Below are 19,269 nucleotides of genomic sequence, written 5' to 3' on the forward strand. Positions count from 1 at the left end.
AACTAGCTTAAATTGATGTTGTAGCACCTCTTAAAATTTGAATAAGATAGCACCGTCAGATAACTCGGGTTACATCGTGCAATCTTTGAGGTTGAAAGGGAACTCCAACAACAATAATTATCCCAAGGTGTAGGTGACAACTGAGGTGAAGCTTATATTTGATCAGCTTACTGAGGATGTCTACAAGTATGATGTCCTCCATTTGTTAACATTAGTTCCTATTTTTATGTTTTTCCAATGTAACACAGGTTAGAGGCTAGTAATGCTTTTTTTATTTTCCATTGTTGCTGCACCTAAAATTTCATCTGCTTTATGATACTTTCGTATTCACAACATTAAGCAACAATAGGCTTTACTTTGTATATATACACAACAACTCCAAAATTTCCTTGGTTCTTCCATTGGTATATAGAGCTATAACTTCCCCTACCTGCAACTATCAAGAGAGAGGCAATGCACATAGTCGTCACGACAGCCGACAAATATCCGGCCACCGATCATCACCGGTGAGGAGAAAATGTCTGCCTGCAGCTCCAGCCTCGCGATTTCTTCTACTTTTGAGTCATGTGAATCTCTGATGAGTATGGGACTCACACGAAGGACATGAACTCTTCCCGAGCTCGAGCATACAGTCACCAACCTGGAAAATGGAAACACAAGGAGGAGGTATCATCATACATCAATGAACCATGATAATTACATGCATTCATATGTGCTTATTCCTGTAATTAATACCTGTCGGATGCAAGCAGTTGATACGATTCAAAATGCAGATTCTCATCGATGTATGCAGATGCTGTGATCGGTTCCCCGATACTGTATTCCCACACAAGACATCCCGATTCCTGAAGTGAATTCCACAGAACAGTCATGACTCATTATACTGAACTTTTGAGACTAGCGCCACAACAACTAATCCTCATGAACGTCCCTATTAACGTCAAACCTATTATAAAAGTGATTAACACAAAACTAAAACTGATTTCCCTTGGAATAAATTTGATTCCACTGATTTTGCTACAGATACAAGTATATCTTTAGTGCATTCACAAGCTGTTAATTTCAAGAGAGTATCTTCCTTTTAATCTAAACGCAGATATCATAAGCCAATGAAGGCAGGAGACTCTTATAAAAATGATGTCTCTCAGAAAGGACTCCTTGAAGATGCATAGGAAAAGATATGGTTTAGACTATGCATAGACATGATAACGTTGTACTTGCATGCACATCAGCCTACTTGGAATAAATATCGGTAGACAGCATAAGTGAACTGTACACGACCGATGTCCAAGGGATATAAGAACGTACCGGTTCTAGTGAATAAACACTTCCATTTCTACAGCACACTAGTACCTGAAGCAAAATAGACGTGTAATCAGCCTTAACGAGAAATCTCTAGACAAAAACGGTGGACTGCAGATGTACTGGGAATCAAGAGCACCTGAGAAGGAAGCATATGTGACATACAAGGCCCAGCAAATATTGGTCCACCAGTCCTATACTGCATCAATGTAACAACCGACTAAGTTTGAGCACTATGAGATGGCAACAATCTGACAGGAACAAAAGATGTGGAAAGCCATATGGACTTTATGATATCATTCAAGTGAACTGGGATCAACTCATACACATACCCTCCAAATAATAGTTCCAGATGGACTCATTGCGATAACGTGGCCATCAACTAAGCAGCAAATAACTGTGACAGAAAATAGAGATTAACAATGATAATGAAATCAAGGAAACAGAAAGAAAATAGTAAGGAGGAAGAAAAAACCGCTTCGGCTTGTCGGGCTAATGCATAGGGAACCAAAAATCGGTGCCTCTAGTTCAAGTAACCACAAGGTGTGGAACGAAGAATCCTGCATTTGCAAAACTAACCCGAATAAACAAGGGTCTATCTCCAATATTAATCTATAAGACCAAATCTCCCTCTGGAGCCAAAAAAAAAATGGAAGTCTGATTAGTTAAGCTAAACATCTCTATAGGGTAAGGCAGACCATACATGACCAAATTTGGCCCAAATATTAGTAATGAACCATTACTTCCAAGGACTATTCTGCTTAATTTATGTAGAGCAGAAAATTTTACTTTCTACATCTGACATGGCCTATACATAGCATGACGGGCGACTGGAATGCAAAAAATGGGGCAAAAACGGAATACGAAAGATATAGAAGAAAACACATACCTCTATTGATACAGCTATCACGCGACCGCTTGTAGAAGCCACGTAAAGTGAACTATGACCCTGGGTGAAGCATCAAAGATGAATCAGGTGATATCAAGAGACTTCAGTAATCAAAAAAATATTTGACCACAGACGACATTGTTTTAGCTGTGGACAAGCAAGTATGCCTTGGATAGAGTAGTTAAAGTCTGCACCTCATCAATTACAGGTGAAGCAAATATGCTCCCACCACATTGCAGCTTATAAACACAGCGTTGACTCCTATAGTCAAGGGCATAAAGATTGTGGTCATGTGATCCGCACCTGCATGAATGATGCAAAATTAAGCTTAATGGTTGGTGACTTTACAAGAACTCTAGGAAAAATCTAGTCTATAGAATTAAAGAAAAACTTTAAGTAAACACAAAGGGAGCTAAAACAGTAACACTATTTTACTTCAGTCACTGCTCCTACTTTTCTCTTGAAACTTCTTTGTCAGTTGCTATTTATCTTTACTAAGGTAAATCCTTTCACAGACCCAGTTCGAATTGGTTGTCATAACAATTTTTCAAGGACCTCACATATTTTCTATGGAAAACAAAATAAATAATCAGCAGTTCAATGTGAAGAAAACCATAAAATTAACTATTGGTAACTATGAAAGTATGAATGTAACGCCCACTCCAACAAAAGCAAGATTGGAAAGGAATTTAACATGTGGCACAAATATTATGACTATGATCACAGAACCACTCCTCTTCAACTCAGTAAAGTGACTTGGTGGGATATGATAAAAGAAAAAGTCACAGTGTATTACCATATTAGTTGCGAAGATGTATCCATAACAGGTTGGCACTTTATCTTCATCCGAAAAAGAAACAAATTGTCTTAAGTCAGCTAGCCATCTGAGAACAAATTCTAGGAATGAACGAATATATGACACAGAAATTAAAGCGGCAATAAGGTAGACAAACAGAGTACAAAGCTATGAACGATCAATTTTCCTTCAGAGCATACCTCGCCACATGCTTGGAATGTCCAACATAAGCTTCCAGTTGAGAAATCTAAAAAATATAATTTTCCTTTGTAGCATCCAATAACGACCTAGCATTGGAGATGTCCCTAAAACTGTTTAAGTATATTAGAAAAGATACAGTGATCTATACAAATTGATGAGAAGACTAACCTGACTAAAATCACCAACTACCATGGCTGAACATTCTATCCTTCCCTCTAGAATAGTCTCCCAATATATAGAGCCACTAATTAGCACAGTAAAGTGTATCATTTGTTAAAAGTCCAGCCTATTTCGTAAAAATAAAATAAACACAAACCTCTCATTTCATATTAGATCCTAATCCAATGATCAGCAAAAACTCAAAAATTTCATATGCTAGATAGTGATTTCAATTTAACCATAACGATGATGACACCTCTTTGATTATGATAACTTACATCTTTCAACATCTGTTACAGCAGATTTATAATGATGCATACCTTTTGGCGTCAATGCACGAAAATTTGCGTGAGTGAGACCCAATGAATAGGTAAGTTTTTGAATGCTTCAATACGACTAGGGGCGAGGCATCTACACAAGAATCCATATGAACTTTCCATATTTCTTGCAGAGAGACCATTTGGTTCCTTGGAGACTCCACCGACCAGTTTTCTTGGTTCGCCTCTTCATTACTACATGAGTTTGGAGAATATACCTTATTGCACCGACTGAATGCACATTGTATTTGAGAAAATCCTGAATCCCATGATATATTTTTTTTCATTCTTTTGGGAGAAAAATGTTCAGAATCAATTTTCAATCGCTTTGGGGAATTATTCTTCTTACACTGCATTCCTGAAGGTTCTGGGCCTGCTGAAACACCAGAATGAAGTGAAACAGTTCTACTAACCAACACATTACCATTCTGACTCTCTGTCTTGAGGTCTAGCTTCTGAGTGGTGTTGTGTTGCATATCTTCTCTTAATTTACCTTCCTTCTTTGACAGAAAGATGAAAAGTCTAGATGGACTTCGAAGTTGATAAATCAATCTCATATCAATACCAAGACTATGTGAAAGATGCGCTGCAGCTAAGGAGTCTCCACCAATCGCAAAGAAATCATCATCGTCTGAAACTTCTTTGACCAGTAATGCATCACAGACAGCCTATATCAAAAGTTAACGAAATGATATAACTCCTTTTCTATCATCAATAAGATTCTGAAGATTAAAAATAAACAAACAATGTTCTCTACATTTTTCATAAGCATGATTACTCAACCAAAAACTAAGATTCTAAACTTCTCTCTTTCCAAAGAAATTTAGATTAGTATCCTAACACAAGTATTGCATTTGCTTTTAAATTCCTTGCACCTCATGTTCATGTTCTCTACTCCGTGTTCCTTTACTCCAGGCTCAAACATTATGATCACAAATCTGACAGAAAAATACCCTTACACCCTAAACAGTCACCTTTATGACCAGATCCCTTTGCAAAACTCTAGTTTCTCATTCCAACTATATCTCCCACCCAGAATGGCAACCGTCCAAAGGTTACCCAAAGAAAATGATCAAAGATTTCATTTTTAATATGGTTTAGAGAGAGAAAGAAGCAATCAGATACCAAAAAGGCTTACTCATAAGGAGAAAATAAAACGTGTATGTAAGAACAGGAAATTGTCTGACCTTTTTAATAGTTTGCAGTAAACTATTAGTTACATTGCTATGCATCATATTTTGAGCAAGGGTTGTAGGACAATTCAACCTTGCTAGTGCTTCATAATCAACTTTTCCACTTGAAGTAAGTGGCAGTGACTCCACCAAAAAAAATTGGTTTGGAACCATCACCGAAGGAAGTTTTTCGCTCATCCATTTTCTGATATCAACTATGATACCATCACTGAAATTGCTTTCCTTGTTCAGCACTAAAAAAGCCTTAAGTGAAGCAAGCTGCTTCTCATCTCTGCTAAGTAGTACAACAGCTTCAGAAACATCTGGATTTAGTTCGAGAGTTGTTTCAATCTCTTCAAGGGCCATGCGTTTTCCATTGAGTTTAACAGTTCGATCCCTTCTCCCAATAAAAACCAAATCACCACTAGGAAGCTGTCGTCCATAATCACCAGTTCTATAATAAAGCTGGCTTCCACAATCATTCTTTAGATGATTACAGAGCGAGTTATTATGTAGCTTTACGTAGCTTTGGGACTCTATCGAGGAATGCATGTACCCTTGTGAAAGACAGAGACCACCAACACATATTTCTCCCTCATCAGGTTTATCTTCGTCCCCAAGAAGTACAACTTTGCAATTGGAAATTGGCTTGCCAATAGGAACACTACTAATCTCGTCGGTCTTCAAGAGTCTTGGCAACCCACTGCAGTCAAAATAAGTGCAGTCCCCTGATACCTACTAACAAAACAAAAGGCTAATTCATACACTTTCAATTTCAACAAACTACTGCATAAGTAAAGAGAATGCATAAAGGATATATTATTACTCTGACCAGCTACAACAAGTTAGACAACGCCTAAGTATCAAATAAAGTGAAATTAAGAAGTCTTCAAGGTATTTACATCTTTCAAATCAAAAGCAGATACTAATTCTCGACATCTTTTAAGACATAAACAATAGCTGGTACCAACCAGCTGATGCTGCTACAAACTTTTTAAATACAACCCCCATAAGAAGATTTTGTAATATTAAATTATGGTAAGCATAATTTTCTAACCTCTGTACTTCCATATAGATTCAGAAAACATGTTTCAGGAAGTAGGTTGTGAAGTGAATCCCACAAGCTCACAGGAAAGGGTTCACCACTTAAAACTACCAGCTTCAGGCACATTTGAAGCTTATTGTGTCCACGATGTTGTAAATTTGGTAGAATAGCTCTCATCATCGATGGGACAGCTAGGAGCCTACTGATAGAATACACCTAAAGATGGATAAACTTTCATGACCATTACTTAAATGCAAAGTAAAAGTAATAAAATGAAAGATAAAGCAGTTTTCCTCTAATGATAGGAACCTTAACTCAAGCAACCAACAAGAAAAGCTATATTTGTTCTTGATGACGACTTAATTAGTTACATTATTCATGATCCAACAAAATATTCTAGTCACACCATATGCTGTTCTTGAAGATAAATTATAAGTAGATTGAAGTTACATAAAAGAAACTAAAAAACTATCATTATGCAACATGGCATCCAATCGACTATAAGATATGATACGATACCACTTTAAGCATTGGTTATTGCTATAAGTTACGTATTTGATCCCAATATGCAGCCTAATGAAGATGCTTAAACCAATTTTCAGATTTTAAAATGAATAGTTAAGAACAGAAAAACGAGAAACGGCTGATGAACAAAATATATTGGCAACAAAAATAATTTGGTTAGGAAATATTACAGAGTTCTCAAACAACATGACACCTATAGAAAGAGGTTGTTATTTCTTTCCAAACTATAATAGAAAACACAACTCTCACCTCCAAAAAATCAATGATGGATATCATATTCTCTTTTAGTAGAGTATATGGAGGGATGACTAATGGGGTGGAATTAAGAATAGCACCAAGAAACTCCTGCAGATGATCAACAAAACCAACTGAAGTCTTAAACGCCAATCGCTGCTTTCCGACAACAGGATAGAACTCTTGCATCCACAAGAAGCGATTTAAAAGTCCTAGGGACAGGAATTTAAGATGTTATCATTTTGTATGAAAAAGAAGTGCAAACACAAAAAAAAACTATAGATGGATTCATATCCATCAGCTACAAAAAAAAAAAGTTACCCACCATTAGATACACCATGTCACTTACAATGGATAGCAAATAAATCATTAAATAATCAATCAATACAAAGATTGAAAGTATGAAAACAGCTAGGGCAAAACCTTGGACAAACTAAATTGTATAAGATAAGCTACAGATATGCTATATAGCATATATATTCCAACAAGATATGCAAATATCACAAAGGGTCTAAGTTTTTATGCAAGTCCAGAGAGTTATAGGTACCATCTTCACAAAGAACCAATAGCAATCCAACAGCTACACCATGTCACTTACAATGGATAGAAAATAAATCATAGAATAATCAATCATTACAAAGATTGAAATATATGTAAACAGCTAGGGGAAAACCCAGAACTGCCATCAATTTTAAGGTCAAACAAGTGATCTATTATAAATAAATGCCGAATGCTATAAGCACATCTCTTTATCAAACTAATAAGAACATCATACCTAACGATTTATTTGCATTCACAGAAGTAGCAGAATCAGGTTCAAACAGTTGTATAATGAAAAAGAAACAAACCCTAACCTTGTTCAGTGCCACAAACTCCTTTTGGCTTCCCAGTAGAACCTGAAGTATACATGAGATAACAAAATCTTCTTTGCCTCTCTTTCTTGCAAGGCCAAACAAAGCTTGAGCAACCAGTTTCCACATCCAATTTCTCATCCATTGAAAACAATAATACAGGGCAGACGTTGCTCTCCACAAGCCAATGTGATCCATCAGAAGAAGAGCCGCAAGCAATAACAAGAGAAACATTCGAAGAGGAAATAAGAGACAAAACCCTTTCTCTAGGCCATGAAGGATCTAAAGGTAAAAAAGCTTCCCCACACCTCAGAACAGAGAACACACTGACTATGTATTCAACTGAAGGTGGCATATATAAAGCCACTACCTTTGGCATATACACAGCTGAACCAGCCTCTGCAATGTCAAAAAGGTTAAAACTTTATGAGATAAGTAAAGAGCTTTAATACTCAGAGAACCATAGAAATATTAAAAGAGCCTAAATGGGTAACCTCGAGAATCATCGTCACCGAGGAAACGACGGAGACGAGAGGTGAGGGAATCGATGGATGAGGAAAGCTCGGCGAGCGTGAAACATTTGTCTCCGTCGTAAACAGGCGGAGAAGTAGAAGGTTCAGCTGATTCCGAGCTAATCCTCCTCGCCGTCAAGCCTGAAGCTTGAATCACGGCGATTTTATGAGGGTTTTTGGAGGCTGCATCGAGGAATTCATGAGAAATGCAGCAATTCTCCGACTTGCCGCCGTTGCGTTCACTCATCTGCAGCCGCTTTCACCAGAAAGCTGTTTACTTTTTTGGTGTAGAAATAAAAAATAAGAGGGTAAATGACAAAAATGTCCTTCGAAGCATCAGTCAACTCAGGCCTGTTCGTCAGCTAGTTCTCTCGACGTTCTTAACATCCAAATTCCAAACACGTTTGCTCTTGGAGGAAAACATGTGCTTGTTTTCTATAAATGGCAGAAAATAACTAAATTTACATAAGATAAACCTTAAGGATACCTTGAAGATAGCTTCAGAAAAAGACAAGAACCAAACAGACTTTTGATGTTTATTTAAGTGAAAATAACTAAAACCATTGGAACAAGTCAATGGCGGTAAGATCGTTACCCACTGTCTTTTCGGGTTACAGGTGTTTAGTTGATGGGTCCTGGAAAATGGGAGACGTTTACGCGGGTGCAGGTTGGGTCTGTTCAGCCGCTATGGATGGGTCGCTGATTAAAGGAGCCACCAATTTCCGTCAGAGTCTTTCCCCTTTGCATGCAGAAGTAGAAGCCTTTGTTTGGGCTATGCGCTGCATGATTGGACATGACTTTCGAGATGTAGCGTTTTATACAGATTGCTCAGACTTGGTGAAGATGGTGTCTTCCCCTCAAGACTGGCCGGCATTCAAGACTTATCTCAATGACATCGTTTCGGATAGGGAGGAGTTCACATCTTTCTCCCTCTCTTTGATCCCAAGAAGTGCTAATGTTAGTGCGGATTCTTTGGCACGCCAAGCGCGTACTTCACCGCATCATGTTTTATTTGTAGACTCATTTCCTTCGCATTGGCTCATATGAGCTGATCTATAGTTGTCAAAAAAAAAAAAAAAGTCAATGGCGGTAAACAAAATTCTGAAATGTTACAGTGTGAAATGGCACATTGTCTTTATGCCCTTTATCTTATAAAGCACAAGTTATTTGGCAAAAAAATTTTGACCCATGGTATTTTAAACTAAATTTTTTTTAAAAATCAAAGAAAATAAAATCGAAGCGAATATTTTACGATTGCACGATCTCAATACTGTTAAAACTGTTTTCTCTCCCTCTACTAATATATATGACAATGCATCTATATTATGAAAGATGACCAACTCTCTCCATCTGAGTGACGGTGCCACCTGTCTATCCTCATTAAAAGCAAAGAGACATATTCATGTATTTTATTCTTTTTTATATCACAAAAACAGTTTCAATATTTACATAAAAAATTTAGAGAGGTTTATAACATGTCCCAAGAAAGTAGATGCATCACCAAAAGACAAAAAATGCAGCGAGATTGAATCAAAGAGCCACTTCTTCCTCTCTGCGTAAACCATAAATCTATGGATATATGGTTTAAGAGTTACAATTTTGTCAATAGTTTGAAGAGTTGCAGCAGTGATTAGAGATATTTTTTCATATTTTTTCATATATGGTCTATAACTTTGTAAACTCAATTTCGAAGAAATAAAAATAAACGTTAAAAAAAACAAAGTAACTACAATGCGCTCTACATAACTACATTAGTCAAAACAAATTACAATATTCAATTTAAAATATTTGTTCCATAGTTTTTTCTAAAATATTTTGGGGCAATTTTAGTATTTTCACATATACTAGGAAGTTGCTGAACATGCTATGACAGATACCCAAGAAGAGTCTCGCCGTCCATCGCCATACACTCAAAGGTACTATACTATCATTTGTTCAATATAACAATTAGAACATCCTTTAGACTTATGTCATCTCTATTTTTCTCCAATTGTATTCCAAATCCACATTAAATTCTACTGGAACCTGTTTCTGGAGGGTTTAAAGCTTTAAACGTCAACGTATTCACAAAACACATAAAATGCAACTAAGTTTTAATGGTAAAGCAAGCAGCCCCAAAAGCTTTGTGTTGTATTGTTTGAAATAACTTTTTGTTGAATTATACTTAAAATACAACACAGATGTTACCCCTAATTGCTTAAAAAGTACTGAATACAATTTTTTTTTTTGTTTTTTTTTTTAAAAAATTTTTAATCAATTGTTTTGTGTTGAAAGCATCCACCAATTGGTATTTTGTGTTCAAAAAACTACTGAAATCAAAACAATGTTTTTTTTGGGAATAAAATACCAGTTAGATAGTCAATATATCATGTATATAGATTTCTCTTTTTTATTTTCCTTTTGCTTTTAACTACATTATGAATGTATAAAAAGATTTTTCTAAAACTACATCATGGGTCGTACGTAATACGGGGTTTAATACTAGTTAACTGATAAAGCTCCACATTCTCAGGATTCTTCCACCACTTCACCCAGATTCAGATGTGTAACATGACGCTATCTAGACATATCCAATAGGAGAATCAAACCACCTCTTTTCTCCTTATATTTCTCATGTGGGACAGGCACTCCCCACTCAAGATCCCTTGTAATGCATCTATGTCTAAGCCCATCCCTAAACCATGCATTTGTTGTTTGAATAGGATTTTGACTCCTATATGACATCTTAACTTCCCCTACACTCGTAAAACTAAGTGTTTTTAGAGTTTGGATCATAGATTCAGGGGATAGTCATCATGTTACTCATGAAAGAAATTTTTATATAGAACATAAGTTTTTATATAGAACCAGGGACAACATGTGACTAAAGCCCAACAAGCAGGGGCTTTATGCAGCAGATTTTTTTTTTTTTTTTTGGTAGAAGACCAGGAGAAAACCTCCCATTGTATTATTAAGTTAAAAAAATTATACAAGAACTTGTCATGGATGACAGAAACCAAGCTCATCCTCCCTAAAAATCGACTATAACTCAAGTGGGACAGACTCCAAAAAAAACAAATCCCAAAAGTAACGAAAAAACATGCTAAGCCAACCCATCTGCTAGACGATTAGTTTCCTGGTAAATATGAGTAACACGAACTGACCAGTTTTTTTTAATAAAACCATGACACAAGTGTATCAGGAATGACAGGGGATGTGCATCACTAATCCCTGTACCAGAAATGCAGCAGATTTATATCTAGTTTTAGGGGCATCAATTATTAAAAAGTTCTTTAGTATAGTGGTTACTTGGTTAGGTAATGTGCTCCTTTTTTTTTTTTTAATTATAGGGTCATGCCATTGGCATTTAATATTTGGTTACCAAAATTCTAAAATGATTCTAGATAATATTTTAAAAGATAAAAAAATCTTTCAATCTAATTAAAACATAAATATGTGATTCTCATTCCACTTTTATTCGATTTATATTTAAATAATTTTGAATTATTATATAATAGATTTAGTTAATAAAATTTGTGATTATTTTCTGCATATAATATTATAATGTATATATACATTTTGAAGTACATTTGTAAAAAAAACCTCGGAATTTCAACTTATTTACATAGCGATGTCATTGACATTTAAATATTTAGTTACCAAATTTCTAAAATCAATTCTAGGTAATATTTAAAAGATAACTAAATCTCTCAACCTAATTAAAACATAAATATTTTTACTTTTATTTGATTTTATATATAGCCAAACACTAGGTTGTATATGGAAAAGCCCAAAGCTGTGGTCTTTTTAACACTGTGTATAAAGCTGTGGTCTTTGGGGGTTTGTTTCATGTATGTTTTGGGGATTTCTAAATCCAAAGTGTTTAGCGATGGCAGAATTGTAAACACATATGTGTGCTAGAACTATCGATTTGTATGATGAGGGGTGTAACGAGTTTGCAAGTGCATAAAGTAAAGTGACACAGAGAGTTTGTTAACGAGGTTCGGTTAACAACCTACATCCCCGGGACCTAGTCCAGAAATCATCCACTAGAAAAGGCCGCAATCTACAATTGCTATATGGCATCCACCACTCTTTTCTAAAATTAAAATGAAAGAAACTACTACTCTATTGTCTTCTCCGACGAGTATAGCTTCACAACAAAACCATCAAAAGATCTTTTCATCTTCTTGATGGGGCGACGTCACACACATGTGTGCCTCTCTCGATAAACCCTAGACGCGCAACCTATCTTTGTCACGGCTGCCATCTATATATACTCGAGACAAAAATCCTAAGCTCCAAATATTCTCGCAATCTTATTTTCTTTATTCGAGAGTATCTTGATAGCCATTCAAGAAAACTTCACGTCTCCAATAGAACTATGCCACATCACAGTGGCGGATCCAGAATAAAAATTTATATGGGGCACAAATCATTTATTATTAATGATATTAAATATAAAATAAAATATTAAATACAATAATTTAAGATTTTATTTTTATTTGGTTTCTAAATTTATTTAAATTGCATAGTAAACATATTTAGAATGAAATTATATCTAAAGATATATTATTTCTACATATTTAAACTCTTTATATTTTTGTGAAATAGTTTAAACTCTTTGTATATAAGATAAATTACAAAAAGCGATAATATGTTATACTAATTTACTAGTTTTGTAATATTTTAACAAATATACAATAGAAAAAGAAGGATAATTGTTGAGAAAAAAGTAGAAAATAAAATTTAATTGATTTTAAAAAATGATAGGAAAACATTCAGTATTAAATAGGACAACAGTGATCGTACGTTAAAAAGAAACACATAAAAAAAGCAACCAATAAGTTCAAAGAGTAGTTTTCGAACTCGTCACCTAAGAAACTACATGGGGCACTTAACTACCAAATAAGCTATGAGAGATAATTAAACAATGGTAAATCAGAAATATTTTATTATTAGCATGGGGCACTTGCCCCACCCCATATGCACGTAGATCCGCCCCTGCCACATCATCTTCAATCCAAGCCTGATTCGTCCCTGTTTAGTTTTCATTTTGCATCACACAACAGCTCCTTGTTGAACAACAAAACTTTGCCTACTCGTCTCTGTTGCATCAACATATTCAGTTTAACAGCCATTAACAAATATACTTTCAATCTCCCCCTTTGTTACTGAGTTTTAGAACTCAAGCTCATCTTGTAACTTATACTTTGATGATCTTTAACCTTCAATACTGTCTCAGAATCTCTCTCTAAATTGTCACCGCATCTGTGATTATTTTGACCCAATGTGTATGTTTCACATGTTGCAACAGTTCTATCATGTTCCAGCAACTACACAACTCAGCAACTACACAACTCAGCAATATCACAAGTATACTAACAATCTCCCCCTTGATGGCTGAGTTGATAGCCACTCAAACGATTTAGCATCTTCCGTTTCTCCCTTTTTAGCTTTGTTTGATGCTCAAGCAAATAATCATTCAGTTAAAAAAAATATCTGAAGCAGCTGTCGTTGTAGTATGTGTACATCTGGCTTCACTAAACACATATTCTCATACAAATTCCTTCATAACTTAGAACTTTAGCAGCAACAACTTCTTGAATTTCAGAAGCGATATCCCAATTTTCACCTACAAGACACTTCAGCTTCCTGGGTTACAACTTAATCGGAGTTACTCAAATATGAGTATTCTACCTCAGATTGATCCCGACCAACATCTCCTTGTTGATGTCACTTAAGCTAACCTTGCAGAACTGAATTGGAGTTACACAACTCTGAGTATTCTACCTCAGATTGATCCCGACCATCTTATACAAATAGTGAAAATGAATCCTTCGCTTGAACTTCAATAACTGAGTGCTCGCTTCTCTTTCTTCTTTCAATAATCAGAGATCTTTCTTGCCCTACAGACCAGCCTTGTAGTATCCAATGTCTTCATGCTTTCATTCAGCTACAACATCACCAATATGCATACTCTCCCCCAGCATGAGTGCACATTCATATAAAAACAAAGATGAAGACATATAAGCATAGAAACACAACAAGCTTCCTATCATCCCTTGTACAAGTGGTTCTGCAACATGCTTTTGTAGAACCTGAGGTTCAACCCCAACATTGTCTTTAGTGATTATCTTCGAGAGATTGTAGCATAGGTTGATTTCTTCAGACTCTCTACAACCTTGATCATACTTTTTCTCATCATTCTCGAATTTTTTATTGTACAGATCCTTTTTAGCCACCCAGACTTTACAAAAACGATAAGGATCAGTAAAACACTTTCTTGCCATCCAAAGCTCCTTGATCTTGTTCTTGAATTTGTAGCAATAAGTTCGAACATGACCTGCTTTACCACAGTGAAAATATACATATGTCCTTCTTCCTCATTTGGAATCTGTCCAGATTTTCTGTGAATTTACGGACCTTATCTGTTGTTGTCTATTTCTTATTGGTGCTACAACCCTCTCCTGTTGTTCAACTCTGTTCAGAACAGAAGACTCCACTTCATGCGTTACATTGCTTATCACAAAACTTACAGACTTATTGGGAGGCAACAGTTCAACAGCTTGTTCCTTGTCATAACCCAGACCTCGATGTTGGGATCCTACAATTCCCATCGATAAGATCTCATCCAGCTTTTGACCTCCATTGTTCAACATTCTGATTTTTTTTTTTTTTTTTTTTTTTTTTGTGATTCTCATTCAACTCCCTTTCTAAGCTTGTCGATCTTTCCTTCTCTAAACCATACTTTTCTTGCATATTTCTCAGTTTCCTCTCAAACAACTCCTTTTCAGCAAGAGGGAGTTCCTGGTTGGTGCAACAGAGACCTTCTGTTGTACCACTTTTTCCAGAATACTTGACCATGCTTCATGATTTATCCCCTCTAAGATACGATCTCCGTCTCTGTAACTTCTTTGACTATGAGACTTCAATTCCACAAGAACTCAACACACAAATTCACCATTCGCTTATATGTTCTCCTTCTAGCTACACATCCATGATCTAACCCGTTAGAGACTACAGACTCAAGTCGGTTTCCCGCTCTGATACCAATTGTAAAAACATATGTGTGCTAGAACTATCGATTTGTATGATGAGGGGTGTAACGCGTTTGCAAGTGCATAAAGTAAAGTGACACAGAGAGTTTGTTAACGAGGTTCGGTTAACAACCTACATCCCCGAGACCTAGTCCAGAAATCATCCACTAGAAAAGGCAGCAACCTAGAATTGCTATATGGCATCCACCACTCTTTTCTAGAATTATAATGAAAGAAACTACTACTCTATTGTCTTCTCCGACGAGTATAGCTTCACAACAAAACCATCAAAAGATCTTTTCATCTTCTTGATGGGGCAACATCACACACATGTGTGCCTCTCTCGATAAACCCTAGACGCGCAACCTATCTTTGTCACGGCTGCCATCTATATATACTCTAGACAAAAACCCTAAGCTCCAATTATTCTCGCAATCTTATTTTCTTTATTCGAGAGTATCTTGATAGCCACTCAAGGAAACTTCACGTCTCCAATAGAACCACGCCACATCATCTTCAATCCAAGCCTGATTCGTCCATGTTTAGTTTTCATCTTGCATCACACAACAGCTCCTTGTTGAACAACAAAACTTTGCACACTCGTCTCTATTGCATCAACATACTCAGTCTAACAACCAGTAACAAATATACTTTCAGGAATTTTTGTCTTCATTCTACACCTGTATATATGAGGTTGTGAACGATCATTCATTGGATTCAATAATCTCGTGGGGCAAAAGCAACAACAGTTTCATCATTTGGAATCTGAGAGATCTTCATAGTCACATCAAGCTTCTTTCGACTTTGAGGCCCTCACGTCTTGCGCCAGTATCAAAATTTTCTTCTACGACCTCAAGTATTATGTAAGTTTTAACAAATGATTCATCTCTCTCTCTCTTTGTCTTCTATCGTACAGTTTTGAACCTTGGTATGTATATGAGCATGTTGTTTGTTTGTAGGGATTTAAAAGAGTTAAGGGGTCTCCCTCTCCGCACATGGAATGCAGAAATGCTTATTTTGTGAGAGGTAAACCCGAGCTCTTGCGGAAGATGCAGCGCAAGTCTTTTGACAAGAATCTCCGTAAATATCAAGCAAATGTTTGAGCAGAGGAACTGAGGAAGCAGCGGCCTGCTTGCAACATTTGCGAATTTGATCTTTTTTCACAAGTTTGTTATTACTGTTCTTGTTCCTCTTCTTCTTTTAGTTGATTACTTTGGTGGCTTTGTTTAAGGTGTTGACTGGTTCAACAGCTACCTCCCACAAACGCTGCATTTGCGGGAGGTAGCGGTTGCTAGCGTTTGATGCCAATCACACAAACCGCTTCCAATCGCTCCCAACCGCTCCCAATCGCTCCCAACCTCTGAATTCCAAAAGCTGCTTCCTGCAAGCGTTTGCGGTTGGAAATTTTTTTTTTAAAACAAAAAAGAAGTAAAAGAATACTAAACTTTTTTTTTTCTTATATCTTCAACCTAACCATTGTACTCATAAAGCATGAAAGAAATTGAAGTACAAATATGATTGAAGAGCTTAGAATATAAACAATTACAAGAAAATAAATGGAGGGTTCTTACTTGCAAAAGACATGGTAGCATTGCACGAAAGTGAAAATGCATAATTAAATAAATTGAAGCTGCCAAAACCAGTTTTGGAATTGTTAGGGAGGCAGGCAATTAAACAAACGCTTAAAAATTCATTTTGGTGGCCAGACAAATATAGGCTACGGATAAGAATTCGTAAACCAACACTAAGGCTATACAATATATTCAATTTAAATCAACCAAGTATTCAACAGTTTACTTGAAATCAACCAAGTATTCAAAAGTTGCACACAGTTTTGCAGTGGATGTTGGACTGAAATGCATTTTTTATCAGTGAGGGAGAGAGAGAGAGAGGGAAAGAGGGAGAGAGGTTTAAGTTTAAACCTAAAGTGCAGATGGATCTAGTGGCTACGAAACATACATGAGGAAGATCTGATATGATACCTTATAGAACAAGAGCTAGTCCAAATTCTCAGGGTGGGCAATAATGAATGATCATAATTAAGCAACGACATGTGATAATACTCTAATTTACATGTTTTTAGCATCTTTTTTTGTTCATATTTTGCATTGTTCATACCTCTAACTTAGCATTTTTAGACCATTTACTGTAGGAATCAAGTTTTAGAGCATTTAGGGTGTTGCATTTCTGCATTTGCATATATTGGATGAAAACAGGGGCTAAAGAGCCAAAAATGGGGAAAAACAAGGACAACTCGAGCATGTACCCGAAGGAGCCATCGAGCTACAAGAACAAGTCCGAACCCCAACACGATCGAAGAGGATCCAAGAGTGCGAAGAGCAACCCGAAGATCCACGCGAGGAGTTACCCGACTCAAGCCTCGTGTACCCCATCGAGTAGACCATCGGGCAGGTCTGGGAAGCTAGGTCAAATGGGTTTTCATTTATAAACCCCTCTTTCCCTAGCTAGCAAACGAGCACGCCGCAGACCCTCAAACCAGAGAGCGAGAGCTTCTGTGAGAGAACTGAGCGACTCAACATATTTTTCTTGTTTTTGTACTTTTATTTTGTACTTTTTCATAGATCTTTCATCCTTACTCTTTTCTACTCTACTCTATCTTTTTAATAATGTCATTTTCGTTTATTTCTATGGCTTTATCATTCGTTTCTATGTCCGAGTAGTGTAGCAAAGTTTCTAGGGATAGGATAAATGATTAGGTGTTTTTGATCGGTTAGGATGCTTTAGTTGATTGTTATGATAGATAAATTTCCTTCTAGGTTGATGTTCTTAATGCGGTCAACAGACTGAAAGGTTGATATTAGATCTAGGGCGTTTATAATGCTACAGGCCGAAAGGAGTAGATAAAATGCTTGATCAGGTCAGTGCTAGAGGTATACTTAACTTTGAGTGACAAAATTAGATAAGTCTAAGTATACTGACAAAAATGAATTGTTCTTAATGCATGCTTGTTCATATTGCTAGTGCGACAGTGTGGTAGTATGTTCAAGGTTGATTGTCACTAGTGCGACAGTGTGGTGACAAGGTTTTAGAGGTTCATTGTTAGGAAATAATTGCTTGAGGCATGTAAGGCATCCGTATTGGTCTAGAACACTTAGGATTTGATTACCCCCATCCTTAGGAACTTTCGTATTTCATTTCTTGCATTTTCCTTACTTACTCAACCACTTACCCGATTAGGTACACGATAACCTGCATCGAGTAATACCTCGAGCTGTTCATAGTTCACTTGCATACTCGATCACCCCACTCGATCCTGTACTCGATTGCTTGCATCGAGTGCTTAGATCGTGTGGTTTACTTGTTCATATTCTTTTACTTTGTTTATATTAGGACTGTTAGAACCAAATCCCCCTACTATTGCTTGGCTTGACTTGCTTGATTCTGATTGCATCCTATCTGCTAGCATAACAACCATTTGGATTGATAACCCTTTGTACTACAACTGCATAGGGAATTGATACCCTTGGTGAAAACTAGTCTTTCAATTTGGCGCCGTTGCCATTTGGTTGTTTAATTTTGTTACGTTTAGGATTTCAGGACTTGCTAGATCAAGTTCGTTTGTTTATATTTGTTTCGGATACTGACTTGTTTGCTTTTGCCTTTGTTTGTTTTGAATCTCAGGTACAACCTGAGCACCCACCCGACCCGTCACACGATCACCTGGATCGAGTTGATCCTCGTGTACACACTCGGATACTTGCCTGTGCATGCAAACACGATCCAGAGGTAGCCAGAACCTGAGTCCTTTTATCGACAACATCGACAGACCTCGGCTACTCAGAAAACAACAAGTTCAACCGGAACTAGCAACCATTGAGGAGACGATGAATAATCAGAACGGTCCACCAGCTCCTCAAGCAAGGACCAACATAGGAGCAGGAGATGCTCCGACTACTCACACTCAGAGGAATGGCATTGTGCCACCAGCTGTGCAGAACAACAATTTTGGGATCAAGAGTAGTCTCATCTAGATGATACAGAGCAATAAATTTCATGGACTGCCAATGGAGGACCCATTGGATCATCTGGATGAATTTGATAGGCTCTGTATCCTAACTAAGATAAATGGAGTCAGTGAAGATGGATTCAAGCTCAGGCTTTTCCCATTCTCTTTGGGAGATAAAGCACACATCTGGGAGAAATCGCTCCCTAAGGAGTCCATCACCACTTGGGAAGCGTGCAAGAAGGCATTCCTGGCCAAATTCTTCTCAAACTCCAGAACCGCA

The 19,269-nt window shown here is 36.8% G+C and overlaps 2 protein-coding genes across 13 annotated transcripts; one reads left to right on the top strand and one right to left on the bottom strand.

Moving 5' to 3' along the window:
- Positions 1-254: 254 nt before the first annotated feature.
- On the bottom strand, positions 255-8,415 carry LOC104732560 (putative acyl-activating enzyme 19). 12 transcript variants are annotated; one of them, XR_015575139.1, is made up of 18 exons: positions 7,986-8,415; positions 7,495-7,890; positions 6,656-6,852; positions 5,894-6,097; positions 4,852-5,571; positions 4,014-4,332; positions 3,668-3,859; positions 3,357-3,432; positions 3,188-3,274; positions 2,988-3,075; positions 2,386-2,494; positions 2,192-2,251; positions 1,778-1,862; positions 1,635-1,699; positions 1,442-1,501; positions 1,309-1,353; positions 736-845; positions 255-640 (listed from the first exon to the last, which is right to left on the bottom strand). XR_015575139.1 is itself a non-coding variant. In XM_087479424.1 (17 exons), exons 1-17 carry the CDS (start codon positions 8,248-8,250, stop codon positions 427-429), a joined length of 3,402 nt encoding a protein of 1,133 aa, XP_087335550.1. In that variant the 5' UTR covers positions 8,251-8,415; the 3' UTR covers positions 255-426. The 12 variants fall into 12 exon arrangements, 2 of the variants coding, with proteins under 2 accessions (XP_087335550.1, XP_087335551.1); XR_015575142.1 differs by having other exon boundaries at positions 2,988-3,031; positions 3,668-3,923; XR_015575141.1 differs by having other exon boundaries at positions 3,668-3,923.
- A 164-nt stretch (positions 8,416-8,579) lies between these two features.
- Positions 8,580-9,050, top strand: LOC147931014 (uncharacterized). Its single transcript, XM_087477138.1, has one exon. The coding sequence runs from the start codon at positions 8,580-8,582 to the stop codon at positions 9,048-9,050; it is 471 nt and encodes a 156-aa protein (XP_087333264.1).
- The last annotated feature ends 10,219 nt before the right edge of the window (positions 9,051-19,269 follow it).

The sequence above is a fragment of the Camelina sativa genome, chromosome 12 (genome assembly GCF_030686135.1).
Source record: "Camelina sativa cultivar CO46 ecotype springtype chromosome 12, ASM3068613v1".
In the NCBI taxonomy this organism is placed as follows: Eukaryota; Viridiplantae; Streptophyta; class Magnoliopsida; order Brassicales; family Brassicaceae; genus Camelina; species Camelina sativa.